Source organism: Engraulis encrasicolus, chromosome 4 (genome assembly GCF_034702125.1).
Source record: "Engraulis encrasicolus isolate BLACKSEA-1 chromosome 4, IST_EnEncr_1.0, whole genome shotgun sequence".
Classification (NCBI taxonomy): Eukaryota; Metazoa; Chordata; class Actinopteri; order Clupeiformes; family Engraulidae; genus Engraulis; species Engraulis encrasicolus.
Genome location: NC_085860.1, coordinates 46648297 through 46661702, shown reverse-complemented (window position 1 = coordinate 46661702; position 13406 = coordinate 46648297). Strand labels below are relative to the sequence as shown.

General features: G+C 46.7%; 1 protein-coding gene across 3 annotated transcripts in view; it reads right to left on the bottom strand.

Annotated features, from left to right (window-relative positions):
* alpk3a (alpha-kinase 3a) overlaps nt 1-13406 on the bottom strand; it is a 36097-nt gene that overhangs the window by 15351 nt on the left and 7340 nt on the right. For all 3 annotated transcript variants that reach the window (XM_063197520.1, XM_063197522.1, XM_063197521.1), the window contains one exon: nt 2597-5408. In XM_063197520.1, the coding sequence (XP_063053590.1) occupies nt 2597-5408 (2812 nt within the window). The remainder of the gene's footprint in view (nt 1-2596; nt 5409-13406) is intronic.

Genomic DNA, 13406 nt, shown 5'->3' with positions numbered 1-13406 from the left:
ACAGTAAGAACATCACCAGGGCTGAACTCTCTAATGCTGAACCAACTACACTCTCACAGCAAGTGGAGTAACGCACAGATGCTTTACTTCCACTGAATAGAGCTTCAGAACAGAGCAAACTAAAGGCAGAAACTATGTCACCCTGTGCATGCATTTCCATCAGTTTACATAAGAACACTGTACATCAAAGCAGAACAAGAAAATTATAATTCAGCAACTTTCAGCATTTTTTTTTCTGGAGCTGCTTTCCTCTCCCGATAGCGCAGTCTCAGTCTCTCACATGTGAGCTTGTTGTTTTTTCAGGCCAAGGCTGTTTAGTGAGGGGCGCAGGTGTCCTACATAGTCAACTTATGAAGCAGCTCACATATCTAAGTGTTCAGCAAGATGCAAGCGCTAACAAGGTCGCTGGCTCAGTTTCTTGACAGCAGCATTATTTTGATTTATTGATACAGTAGCTCATGTTGGATTGATAAAGCATACTCCTTACTCAAACACTCAATCATTTGTAGAGACACAAGCTGTGCAATTACTGTATACAAAAAAATATACATTTTCCTGTGGGGTAAAGTGAACAATATTTGCCATGTGGATTCGGTGAGTAGAAAAAGATAATGCTAAAGGCGGTAAATATACAGTATACCAGGGCTATTCAAATGGCGGCCCTGGGGCCAAATGCGGCCCTTGGATGGCAAGGTTCTGGCCCCCCATAAGGTCAGAACAAAATGAAAACAAATATGTGTGCCATCTGTGGCTGTGTATAATTTGCGATCACTAACACTTCAGGTTGGGGGTATCTCTCTACTATGCATTCACATGAGAGTGAAATCTTATCTAAAACAGTGTCATAAATAGACCATCCTAAGGGTACTAAGAAATAGAAAAGCTAATATCTATTTTCTCTGTAAAGCTATCCGCTTGTTTCGCACCCCAACCTCAGACGACGTGCTGCTCACGGTTATCATACACATATAATAATTTTACAGATTCTACATTCGGCCTAGCCTGATAAATCAGCCTAAATGGATTGGATGTCTAAGCAAAACATTTTGCCGTCCAGCAGTTGGCGCTGGTTTTCCAGGCTACGTTCGGCCCCTTCACTGGAGGGAATTTGAAAAACTGGCCCTCGGTGACTTCTAATTGAATAGCCCTGCAGTATACTATGCTTACTGTATCCACATGTTGTCAAGGAATATCATCATAGTAGACTGGGCCTACTATTATATCAACAAAAAACAGCTCAGATACCTAGATAACACAGGTCATTAAACTCTTGGGGATCACATGGGTATAGAGATGTCAGCCGTTCAGACATCGACATAAATGTGGAGATTTAAGACATTTAAAAATAATGAGATAATGAGATGTAGTGTATCGCCTCACCAGCCCATGCAACTGCTTCTAGTACATAGGACGCACCAAGAGATGATTAAAAGACAGAGTGGCTGAACGCAAATATGCCATACGAACCAATAGAAATGATTACCCCATTCGTCGCCACTTCTTCACCACAACAAGCATGACAATCTTCTGAAGGTAGAAGCAATTGAACACGTACAGAAACCAATAAGGGGTGGGGAACGACTAAACAGATTGCTACAAAGAGTGACTTTTTGGAATCACAGCTTGGATGCCTTGAACTACCTAGGGTTAAATGCTGAAATTGACTTTTAAAAAAAGTATTTTTAATGATGTTTGTTGTAAGAACATGTGTCATATATCGTTTCAGTACTCATGTTTAAAGAAACTCCCGCACACTGACCATTTCGCTGTTCTTTCTTTAATAAACGACGTTTCGGTACTAGACCTTCATCAGGCTGATGAAGGTCTAGTACCGAAACGTCGTTTATTAAAGAAAGAACAGCGAAATGGTCAGTGTGCGGGAGTTTCTTTAAACTATTGCTGAGTGACCCATGTTGCCATCTCCGACGCACCTGCCAGCTGAGGTGTGCGAAAAAAGCCGAAGTTTAAAGTACTCTGTCTTATGTCATTATTTTCAAATGTCCTATATCTCCATATTTTTTGTTTATGTGAGACATCTCACATATCTGCTGGCATCTCCATCCCTGAGACTTTACTTACCAGTGTTACCCATGTACCTGCATTTTAACAACACCCTGATGAAGGTTTCTCAATAACTACTACCTCGACTCAGAGGCAAATGCTTTGGATTCAGTTCATCAGTCAACAAGAAATAGCATTGACCAGGCTACAAATGGGGGACGGTTACAATATGAGGGAGTCTAAATGAAAAGGCTTTCATCTATTAAAAAATGCTTTAGACGAGGCTACTGAAAGAGTCAACTGAGGAATAATTAAAGGCTTAGTGCAGGGGTCCCCAAACTAAGGCCCGGGGGCCGGATGCGGCCCGCCATGCCCCTTTGACCGGCCCTCCACCTCTCTGCAGCTCACTATTTGAACTGGCCCAAAGACGCAATCCTCACAGAAAACAATAATAATAAAATATACTTTTTAATCAACAGGCCTAGTACACAGTCCACAAAATTGATCCCGGCCCCTGATCAGAGTCAGGAACGATAATGTGGCCCCCAGAGAAAAAAGTTTGGGGACCCCTGGCTTAGTGCATATCACTTCCTACCTTTGAAGGGGTCTGGCTTGGCCTCGGTCTTGGGCGTCTCTGGTTCCTCTGGAGTCTCCTGCACCTTGGGGACCTCCAGGGTGACCTTCCTGCGGCTGACTAGGGGTGACCGCCTCTCCATGGGCGGGGTCTGCTGGCCAGGCTCTCCTGCTCGGGCCTGGAGGAAGGCAGCCCTCCTCGCCTGACTGGGTGACATGTAGGGGCTCTTGCCCTGGGCGTCTGGTGACACCGCCCCGCCTTCCGCCTCGTCGGACTTGCTGGCCTTGGAGAGGAAGATCTTGCGTCGGGCACCCAAGGCCAGCTCTTCGGGCGTGGCGGCGGGGATGGGCGAGGGGCTGTCTTTGCGTCGCATCTTGGGACTGCTTTCGCAGCTCAGCACCGACGTCGGGGTGCTGCCTCCACTGTTTTCCTCCCCTCGACCTTCCGTATCCACGGTGATGGCTGGGATGGAGGTTCCGAGCGGGCTGTCGGAGCCGAAGAGGCCCTTGGCCATCAGGCGTCGCAGGGTGGAGGGGCTCATCATGGGGGAAAGTGGAGGAGTCACGCCCAGCTTCTCCACAGACGCCTTGTCTTTCCTGGGCCTGTCCCCGCTGCTATCCACCACCTCCTTGGGTGCCACACCTGTCTTATCTGTGTCCGCCCGTAAACTGGCGTCTGTCTCTGGTAATGGTGGTGGGGGTGCTCTCGGAGGCAGTGCGGACAGGTTGTCATTGAGGGGCAGTGGCAGTGGCTCTTGGGTTTTCAGAGTGTCTTGGGGAACTGGGGACTTTTGTCTCTCGTGCTCCATGTTATTCTTCACGCCCCACAATATGGCAGCCAGGGACTGTGTTGCGTCATCATCTTGTTTTTTCTCGTCTTTCACGATTTCCCGGCTGCCGTCTGTGCATGGTACGGCAATGGGTGGAGGTGGCAATGGCACCGCTGCTGATGGCCTTTTATGAGCCTCTTCCTGTGCGGCAGGAAGTGAAGGCACTTTGACTATAACGGCGTTGCTCTCGCGTACACTCTGGGGCGTGACACCATCTAATTCGCCCGCGATGGTTATCATGGGAATGGAAGGGGTGTCGAGCGGCTGTCTGCTTGTCTTAGCAGGCTCCGGCTCTTTTGAGGAACGTCTCTCCACCTCCACCTTAGGTTGCGCAACTTCCGAAGGCAGGACGGTGCCTGCAGGTGTTCCGCCCACGCCGCCGCTTGGCGCGAATACCGGCGTGGGTGAACCGCCACCGCCTGCAACAACAGCACTACCAGCTTGCACAGACAGAGGCACAGGGCCAGGTCTCACGGTCACACACTGCTCTACTATCATCTGATCTGATAACTCTGTTGCATCACTCTGCAGTGGTTCAGGGAGACGAGGCGCTGGCAATGCTACAGGCGTGGGCTGTGGCTTTCTCTCTTCTTCGGGCTCGGCTATCAGAATATTGATTGAAGGGATGTTTGTGCTTGTGGGCTGCTGCTGCCGCTGCTGCTGCTGTGTGACCTGCGCTTCCTCATTGACAGTGATCCTTATCTCTGGGACTTTGATCGGCGGTGGGCAGGGAGGCTCATCAGCCGCCGGTGTGACACTAGTGGCGTGGCTGGACGGGGGCTCGCCCTCAACTTTAATTAGGGGGGGCTTAGTCTCACTTATCTGAGAAAGTTCGGCCTTACCAATGTGCGCCGCCGTTGTGTCTTTATTTGTTAAACTGAGGAAGCTCTCCTTCTCTCCTTTTGCTGCCTCTGTGTGCAGCTCAGCAGCAGGGAGGACTATGAGCGGCACGGTCACCTGATAGTCTCCCGCCACCCCATGATGCATTGCTGCTGCCGTTGCTGCTGCCAGGTGCTCACCACTATGAGCGGCCGCTTCTGTCTCCATTTCCTCAACTTCCACTTTCCTCTCATCCGTTGCAGAACTATCCGACTTCTGACTCTCGCCGAGCCACTCTCCGCTTCCGTCTCTGCTGACCTCGGCTGTTCTCCTACTTCCTACTGCCATGTCATCTGCGTTGTCTGGTGTGACATCTACATCAGGATGCACTGCTACACTAGGCACCTCCAATGCGATTACTCCTTGACAAACAGGAGTCTTGTCTTGTAATTGATTCTCCATGTGTGATATTTTCTCTGACTCACTCTCCTCTCTCGACTCACCATCCTTACTTTCCTCTACGTTTCCCTCAGCCAGTACGCTAGACTCTTCCTCTGCCGTAGCCATGATTATGTCTGAGCTGCTTTCCACTATGCTGGTGTCAACCTCTAACTCTGTTAACTTCTCTGCCTCTTTCGCTTCCTTCACTTCAACCTCCTTCGACTCCTCTGCATCTACCTCCTTTATCTTTTCTTGCTGTGCTGATCGGACTGCTGTGTCTATCTGTGGTGCCACAAAGTCACGCACCACCTCGACTCCCGGCTCTCCCTCCACCCCCTGCCCCATCTCTACGTCCGGCTTCACTGCCGCCGGGCCTGCTGGTATGGGCAGACCGTGTGCTGGGCTTGCGTGTGTGTATGAGTCGTCTCTGCTCTCCAGGTTCGTCGCCGCGTGACCCTCCGCTGGGCCCCCTGCGACCTGTAAACTGAGCATGTCTCTGACATCTCCAGTGACAGCCTCTGGAGGTGCCTTTGGCTCTGACTGGGTCTGTGACTCTGGCTGGGTGCGAATCGACGGTTCCTCAAGGCGGCAGAGGGCCTTCTCAGCGTGTAGATCCTGCACGGCCACCATCATGCCCTGTTCCTCCTGGACTTGGGCGGCTATCTCTAGCCCACCTGACTGCACGAGCTCCTCAGCCTGGACCTGGAGCTGGAGCTGGACGTGCTCTTGGTCATCCATGGCCTCCTGGAAAAACAAATAAACAGGCAGGCGGGTGGGTGCGGAGGGTTGGGTGGGCATGAATGCTTAGTACAGAATGTAAACACATAAACACTGTCCTGGAACACTGCAGGTGGCGGTGGCATAGCATGTCTAATTATAAATACAAATGTTGCAGTGTTGGTGGGTGGTGGGTACTGTAATAAACTACACCATGAGGCAAACACACAGGCACTGTCTCGTGGAGTTACGTCACCTTAGAGCAAAGGTTAGGTTAGAACAATGTTTAGGTTTCGGTAGACAGACAGGTAATGGACTTGTGACGATTATCGCAAGTGGACAGACAGACCTCTATACTGCCCTACAAAGCAAAAAGGCAGTAACTGAACTGAAGACATTGGCTTTAAGATTATCCTATTGTCCAGCAGGCCAGCGGCAACTAAGTCGTTTTACATTACATTACATTACATTACTCTTAGCTGACACTTTTATTCAATGCGACTAACAATTATTTATAGGGTATTGGTTACGGTCCCTGGAGCAATGAGGTATTTGATGCCTTGCTCAAGGGCACTTCAGTCATGGATGGTGCAGGGAGAGGTAAGGGTGGGATTCGAACCTGTACATGTGCTTGCACATATGAAGAGTTCAGATGCAAAACCCCCTAACTCCATTTCTGAAGACCTGCACTTCTATATTTTTAGAGAACCCGGTTGTTGGTTTGGTTTAAATTTACGTACTTGATAATACATATAAATAGTTATATTACAAAAATAAAATTCAAAAATAGGCAATTTGTATAGCTTTGTATTAAATAAAAGTGAATTAAGATTAATTTCTGAAAAGGCACTTTTCAGTTTTGCATCTGAACTCTTCATATATATGCCATTACATTGCATTTCAATATGGCAGATTACAGCAGACAAACAGACAAACCTTTGTAAAGTGACAGACAGACAGTGCTGTGTTGGGCTCTCCCGTTTTATATGAATAAAAACCAATTTAAGAAAGCGTGCAGCTATAATAAGTGAAATGTGACATTATGAATGGACACACAGGCAAGCAAATCTCTATATTTCAACAGCGTATACAACACAGCAGATAGATCTGTAGTATTGATTACAATTATATAGTGTATATCAGACATATAGACAGTTCTCTTTTTATGTTTTGGTTGACAATCATACTCACACACACACTCTCACACACATGCACGCAGAGAGAGAGAGAGAGAGAGAGAGAGAGAGAGAGAGAGAGAGAGAGAGAGAGAGAGAGAGAGAGAGAGCTCTAAGGCAGCCGGAGAATTCACTATGTCAGACATAAAGACAGATGGATCTCTGTAGCAGACATACTGACAGATCTCTAAATTTTATGATAGACAGACAGACATTTATAAGCTGTAGCAGACAAACAAAATCTATAAGTTATGGCAACCAGAAAAAAACTCCATTGGCTTCTGGACAACATGTGTCAACACGTCTGATGCCACTTCAAGGTCATTCACCTCTAAGCACTTCTGTCTATCTACGCTAGCCGCTCTGAGCTGTTTTGTTTGCAAAAGACAGTGCTATATGGCACAGGTTGAGACATGAGCAGTGTGTCCTTACCATATGTCGCATATGTGGGGACAACTGTAAAAACCTTCACCTTTGGCCATTCTGGTGTCGTTTTTAGCCGAGTGAAAGCTGACCTGGCCACTGTGCAGTCCTGAAGTGCTTTCCAGACAGTGATGGCTGTCTGTCTTAGTAAGTAACTACTGGGGCGTTTACTAAGAAGCTGCTTTAGGAGGTAAAACCAGGTTAAGTTAGGAGGTGAATCTTCTAATAGAAGAACCTGGAGTCCTCATTATCAGTCAGCTTCTTATTATTAGTATAGACCCCTGAAGCGCTACCAAAACATTTAATGTCACCGACAGTGTGTGTTTCTGGGCTGTCCCTTCATATTGCTTATACCCCCCTTTGTGTTTTCCAGACATTTTCATGATGAGTGATTGGTGCAGTCCAATAGACACCCTAGCCTTCAGTTTCATGGACACTGTCTCCATCCCACGCCAACACAACCCAATATTTACAACCTGTCAATCATTTTTACAACCCCTCCTATCAGGTGTGAACTGAACTGAGCGCTGTCACGTGTGTTTAATCTAAAAAAAAATGACTTGAGTTGTTTGTTTCAGTATGGGGTTTCAGTTTCTGTACAACGGCTTCGGTCAATGTGCTCAAAGAACTGAACTTCCTCATTTTAATACAAGCAAGCCACACGTGTGTTTTTCTCTCTTCACACCCCGGCAAGATAAGTCTAAAGCGTGACTGGAAGAACAAATATTGGTGTGCAGCGTAGCAAGGCTGACACTGGTTAGCTTCGCTGACGATTGAAAAAGGTAAGTCTGCACACTGCCGATCAGCTCCAAAAATAAACTTTATTATTTAAAGCGTGACTTTTTAAATAATAAAGTTTATATTTGGAGCTGATCGGCAGTTTGCAGACCTACCTTTTTCAACTGTCTGACTTTTTTGTCTGGCACCTGCAACAAGTGTTTTTGGATGTGCGCACCCTACCCAAAACTACTAGCTTGGCTGACTAACCATGGCCAATGTCGGGCTTCCCCTTTCCATTAACATTCATAATAAAAACGAGTTGGAGAAAAGATGCAGGCACCGGTAAGTTAAGTGAAGCATGACATCACATCACGCATGGGTTCAACGAACTAGTGCGATACAAAGAAGAAGAAAAAAAAAACAGGAAATAATTGCATCAAATAACTTCCTGAGGTGGGGCTGGTTGGCTGTGGGGGCAGGACAAGATTTATTTTTCATCATAATTTCATCATACTTCACATTCTTCAGCTCTGATAAAAGTGAATCCGGTCTACCCAAATGTGTTGCTTGGATAAGGCCTCTATTATACTTGTCAGTTCAAGCAATGAAAGTATGGCATGTGAGAGGCACTTCAGTTCTTTTTCAGACATTGGGAAATGTGGCCACATAACATTTACCTGCCAAAGTAAACATCCTTTGTAGAGATGTTACAAGAGTTTTGTGCATATCTTGGACAATCGTGATCTCTGTTTTGTAGCATCAAACTGCTCTTCTGTCACTTAAAATTGATAAATACAGTATCACAGGAAGGAGTTTGATCATGATGAAGCACAGTGCATTACAGTAGCCTACTGACAATGGGCATTCATCCCAACACACTACAGCAGAGGTGGGCAAACTTATGCCCAGGGGCCACATGCGGCACACAGAGGCATTTCATCTGTCCCGCAGAGTCTTTCCCAAGAAAGACAACTTTAAAAAAAGTGTCACTCTCACCCAACATTCTTAAAATGGCTACCCAATACTTATGGGTTTGTGATTACGGTATTAATCTAAATAAATCTCATTAAATGCAGCAATGAAAAACCCAACCAGTTATGTCAGTGTATATTATTTCTTATTATTGACGGACAAGTTGCCTGCGACATCTAGCCCTTCACTCAATAGACTAAACCCAATATGGCCCTTGAGCCAAAATAATTGCCCACCCCTGCACTACAGTATGCCCAGTGAGACATACGCGCAGACATGCACTGGGCATCTGGCCCACCAATCTACAGTATCCTGCCTGAGATATGTAGAGTACTGCCATGTCATGTGCTGGGGCCTGGGCGGCCTGGGCGGCCTATGCTATATGTCAGCTTGGGCTGGCTCGGGTGCAGAGCCGCATTAAGATGGCCCGGGGCCCCTAGGCTACATGTTGCTGTGGGCCACCCACAAGGCAAATTTCGTGACAAAATGATATAGAGAGTTTCCTATGTACAAGCTAGGAATTAAAGACAATATGTCTGCCAAGTGTGGGGAGGAGTATTGACAAGATGTAAACTGACATGGCGGATGATTTTTTCAATATTGCATCTTGTCATATTTCTGCAATTTTTGACTTTTGGCATATTGGGGGCCCCATGGGAGGTGGGGGCCACTAGGCTGCAGCCCTATCTATCCTGTGCGTTAACCCGGCCCTGGTCGGGCGTTCCCACACCCCGTCTGTGAGAGAGCTGCCTGTGCTGTGTGCAAGGGCTAATTCTCCTGAGGACAAGTGTCACTCTGAAGAGTGTCTTAGATAGAGTATCCACAGGAGCCACTCAATGCCTCTTTGTATGGCAAAGGCTCGGCTGACACGGACGCCAGGCCCATGGGCAACGGGTTTATTTTAAGACACCGGGAGTAGCCAGGAATCCGGACAATGTAAATTAGTTTCACAGCTTCTAGTGCTTTAGTGCTTTCTCAGACCTGTGTGTCGTCGTCCTACCCCCCATCCCTTCACAACCACCACCAGTTTTCGCAATGTACTGGCTACCTCTCATTACTGGCGCAGACAAACTCCTTGATCCCTAGATATGCTGAGGAAATGTATAGGCCTATTTGTGGCGTTTGACAAACTGAACCGAGACAGTAAAAGTCCTCCTTGTTCCCTAAACACCAGGCAAGAATTGACCATGCCATTTGGGCTAAAGGTGAAACGCATACACAGGCTCCAAAAAAGAGGTCCATCCATCGAACATGATCTGGATGAATGAGAATCTTCCAGGCAAATGACAGACAAGTTGTGTATAGTTTCTACCTGTGCTCTCAATCAACTCCCGTGATTTTCACGAATTAGCCGTTCTACTCGGGCTGCTATGAAAAGTGTAAACATACCGGTACGTGTACAGTGTACAGTATGTCAATACATACATAAACAGCAGGACTTTTAATTCCTGAACCTGCTGCAATGTAGTATGTATCTATTTGTGACTATCTCAAATCCCCCTGTGCTGACCGATGTCCAATCCACCTATGTGCAGCCAGGGTTGCCAGATGAGGCTGATGGTTTCCAGCCCAAAAAATGCTCAAAACCCGCCTAGAAGCACAAAATCCCGCCCAATTCTATTGATTTCTATGGCACAAATTGGCCGTTTTTTTCTGCTAAATGCCATTTTTTCCCCGCACACGGCCATCCTAAGCAGCCCAATTGGGCGGGAAACAGCCCAATCTGGCAACACTGTGTGCAGCCAGTGCCACATCTATAAATGCTTTTTACGACGGCCGTCTGCATGGTTCCACTAATCCAGTGGTTCCCAAACTGGGAGTTGAGACCCCTACGGGGGGGTCGTGGAGGTACTGAAGGAGGGTCTCAGACAAAAGGGACATTGCAGAAAAACGGGAAATCCACAGGTTAACATATAACAGCTAACTTCTAATTCCGTAATTTGGCGAATAACTGCATTCACTTGTATGGTTAACCAATGTATTTGCTGTCCAGTGGACTTTACCTAAACATCAGATACATCCTTAGGCATTTTTTTATCTGTTAATGGTTTGTCCGCTAATATTGCTAGAAAACCATTGCTAGGCTAAGACTGTGGCGGGTGGGTGGCTCACGAAAATATTTTGAAGTCAAAAAGGGGGTCCATGTGAAACAGTTTGGGAACCATTACACTAATCTATCGGGCCCAGGCCCTGAGCTACAGATATGGAGATGGAGCTGTCTCCAGCACAACACACATATTGTGGATACAGTCCACCAAGGGGGGTATTCCAAGAACCTGGCTCAGTAGTAAAGCAGGTTAAGTTAACCTTGACATGGTGGTAAATCATCTAATGGAAGAGCCTGGAGTCCTAATTTTCCTAACTAAATGGCACCTGTGGGTTATCTATTACTGAGGATACTGAGGATCTGGAGAGGAGGGAGTGGGTGGTGAGGTACTATGTAGGTATTTGCGTGGCCCATGTGGGTGCAGGAATGAATCGGTGCAGTCTGCTGACTGCTCCCACTCCATTGTGTGCGCGCGTGTATGTGTGTGTGTGTGTGTGTGTGTGTGTGTGTGTGTGTGTGTGTGTGTGTGTGTGTGTGTGTGTGTGTGTATACGTGTGCTCGTGTGTGTGTGTGTGTGTGTGTGTGTGTGTGTGTGTGTGTGTATACGTGTGCTGTATGTGTGTGTGTGTGTGTGTGTGTGTGTGTGTGTGTGTGTGTGTGTGTGTGTGTGTGTGTGTGTGTGTGTGTGTGTGTGTGTGTGTGTGTGTGTGTGTCTGTCTGTCTGTGTGAGTGCTGCTGGAAGGGAGCTGTGACTGTGACGCAGGCGGCTCTCAAACACATGCTCTCCCCGGCCCAGATAGGAAACTCAGCCAAGTTGACTCACACAGACTCAGAGCACTAGGCTAAAAGTTTCCTTAAAGGGCCAGCACACTCCAGAACGTCATTCAGAGCCATGGAAGAATGACACAAACTAGCCTTAAGAAACGTATCAAGCTTCATCTCCTTGTCTTTCCCTGTACCTTTTAGGTTTTCGGTAGGTAAAATTAAGATATGGGAATGAAACACATTATGTTGTAGATCTATTTTGAGAGAACACACACACAGACACAAAGACACACACCAAGGCACAAACTAACACAGACTCAAGGACACAGACACAGACAAAGACACGGATACAGACAGACAGAGAGAGACACACACGCACACACACACACACACAAATAAACAAACACAGAGACAAATATTTACAGGAGTCCTATTGAGACTGATGCAGCACACTTCAGCCAAGCCCTAGCCTGCGCAATGCTGCAGTGTCTTTATCTCAGCCAGAGGCACTGGTGTCATCACACTCAAGTCTTGTCACAAAAATGTACTGCCTATTAATAGACCTCCTTGACTACGCAGTAGGCCCCTCTCTCTCTCTCTCTCTCTCTCTCTCTCCCTCTGTCTCTCTCACTCTGTCTGTTTCTCTCTCTACTGTATTCATCTCTCTGTCTGTCTGTCTGTCTGTCTGTCTGTCTGTCTGTCTCTCTCTCTCACACACTCCGTCTGTCTGTCTGTCTGTCTCTCTCTCTCTCTCTCACTCTGTCTTTCGTTTGTGTCGTACTGTAGCTGCCGTGTGTACTGTATGAGTCATCACACAACAGAGAGGACGCACTGACAACAAGTTGGGGAACCCACCTTTCTCTGCCTAATGGTGTGTGCGTGTGTGTGTGTGTGTGTGTGTGTGAGAGAGAGAGAGAGAGAGAGAGAGAGAGAGAGAGAGAGAGAGAGAGAGAGAGAGAGAGAGAGTGCGCGTGTGTGTGTGTGTGTGTGTGTGTGTGTGTGTGTGTGTGTGTGTGTGTGTGTGTGTGTGTGTGTGTGTGTGTGTGTGTGTGTTTATCTGTCTGTCTGTCTGTCTGTCTGTCTGTCTGTCTGTTTATATTCCAGAGGGTCATGTGTCCTTGAGGAGCGGTTGCTATGCTTTATAGCAGCAACAAATACTTTGGTTTCGTGACCAGACCTCTCAAGCTTACATCCACTGCAGTTTCCCTTTACTAGGAATGAGTGCAGTCATTAGCAACTAGAGCCATTACCAGCTGTTCAGAAAAATGGGTTTATAAAACTCATGTTGTTTGGTGCTTTTACTGTTACCATATTAGCAGTGCTAGCTTTTAGCTACAATCTGGTTTTGGTCATCTTCTTTCATTTGTAACCAATGACTTTCAACTGAACTTAATAAGTGTAGCCTCTTACTGCAGATGGGGTCGCCGGCGGGCCTATTCACTATTTGCTGAAAATACGCAGTTAGATCATAACAACATTGCTATGACAGTGCTGACTGTGATCCTTAAGTAACAGATTAAGACATAGCCATTACAATATTGGTGACAGTAACGTTATAACATAGGTTCTGCGGGGTTAACAAAGGGGTTAACTAATATAATTCTATTTCTATTTGGGTAGTTCAAGTTTACTGTCCTCAAATTCAGTCATTTATTTTACATAAAATAAGAGTAGTGGTCATTCTTTGCACATATGGACAACATACTGTAACTGAGAGTTAAGTTACCACCACTGATTTCTGCCTTTCTGAACCTGTGACGCAAATACCTGTTGGTGTTACTTTCAGTGGTTTTCAAATGGCATTTTCATTTCGCGGCTGGGAGAGGGAAAAGTATGTTTCTGACTATGTGTCACTTTCTCTCTCTCTCTCTCTCTCTCTCTCTCTCTTTGTGTCAGTACTTCTTCCTCTCTCCCTCTCTCTCT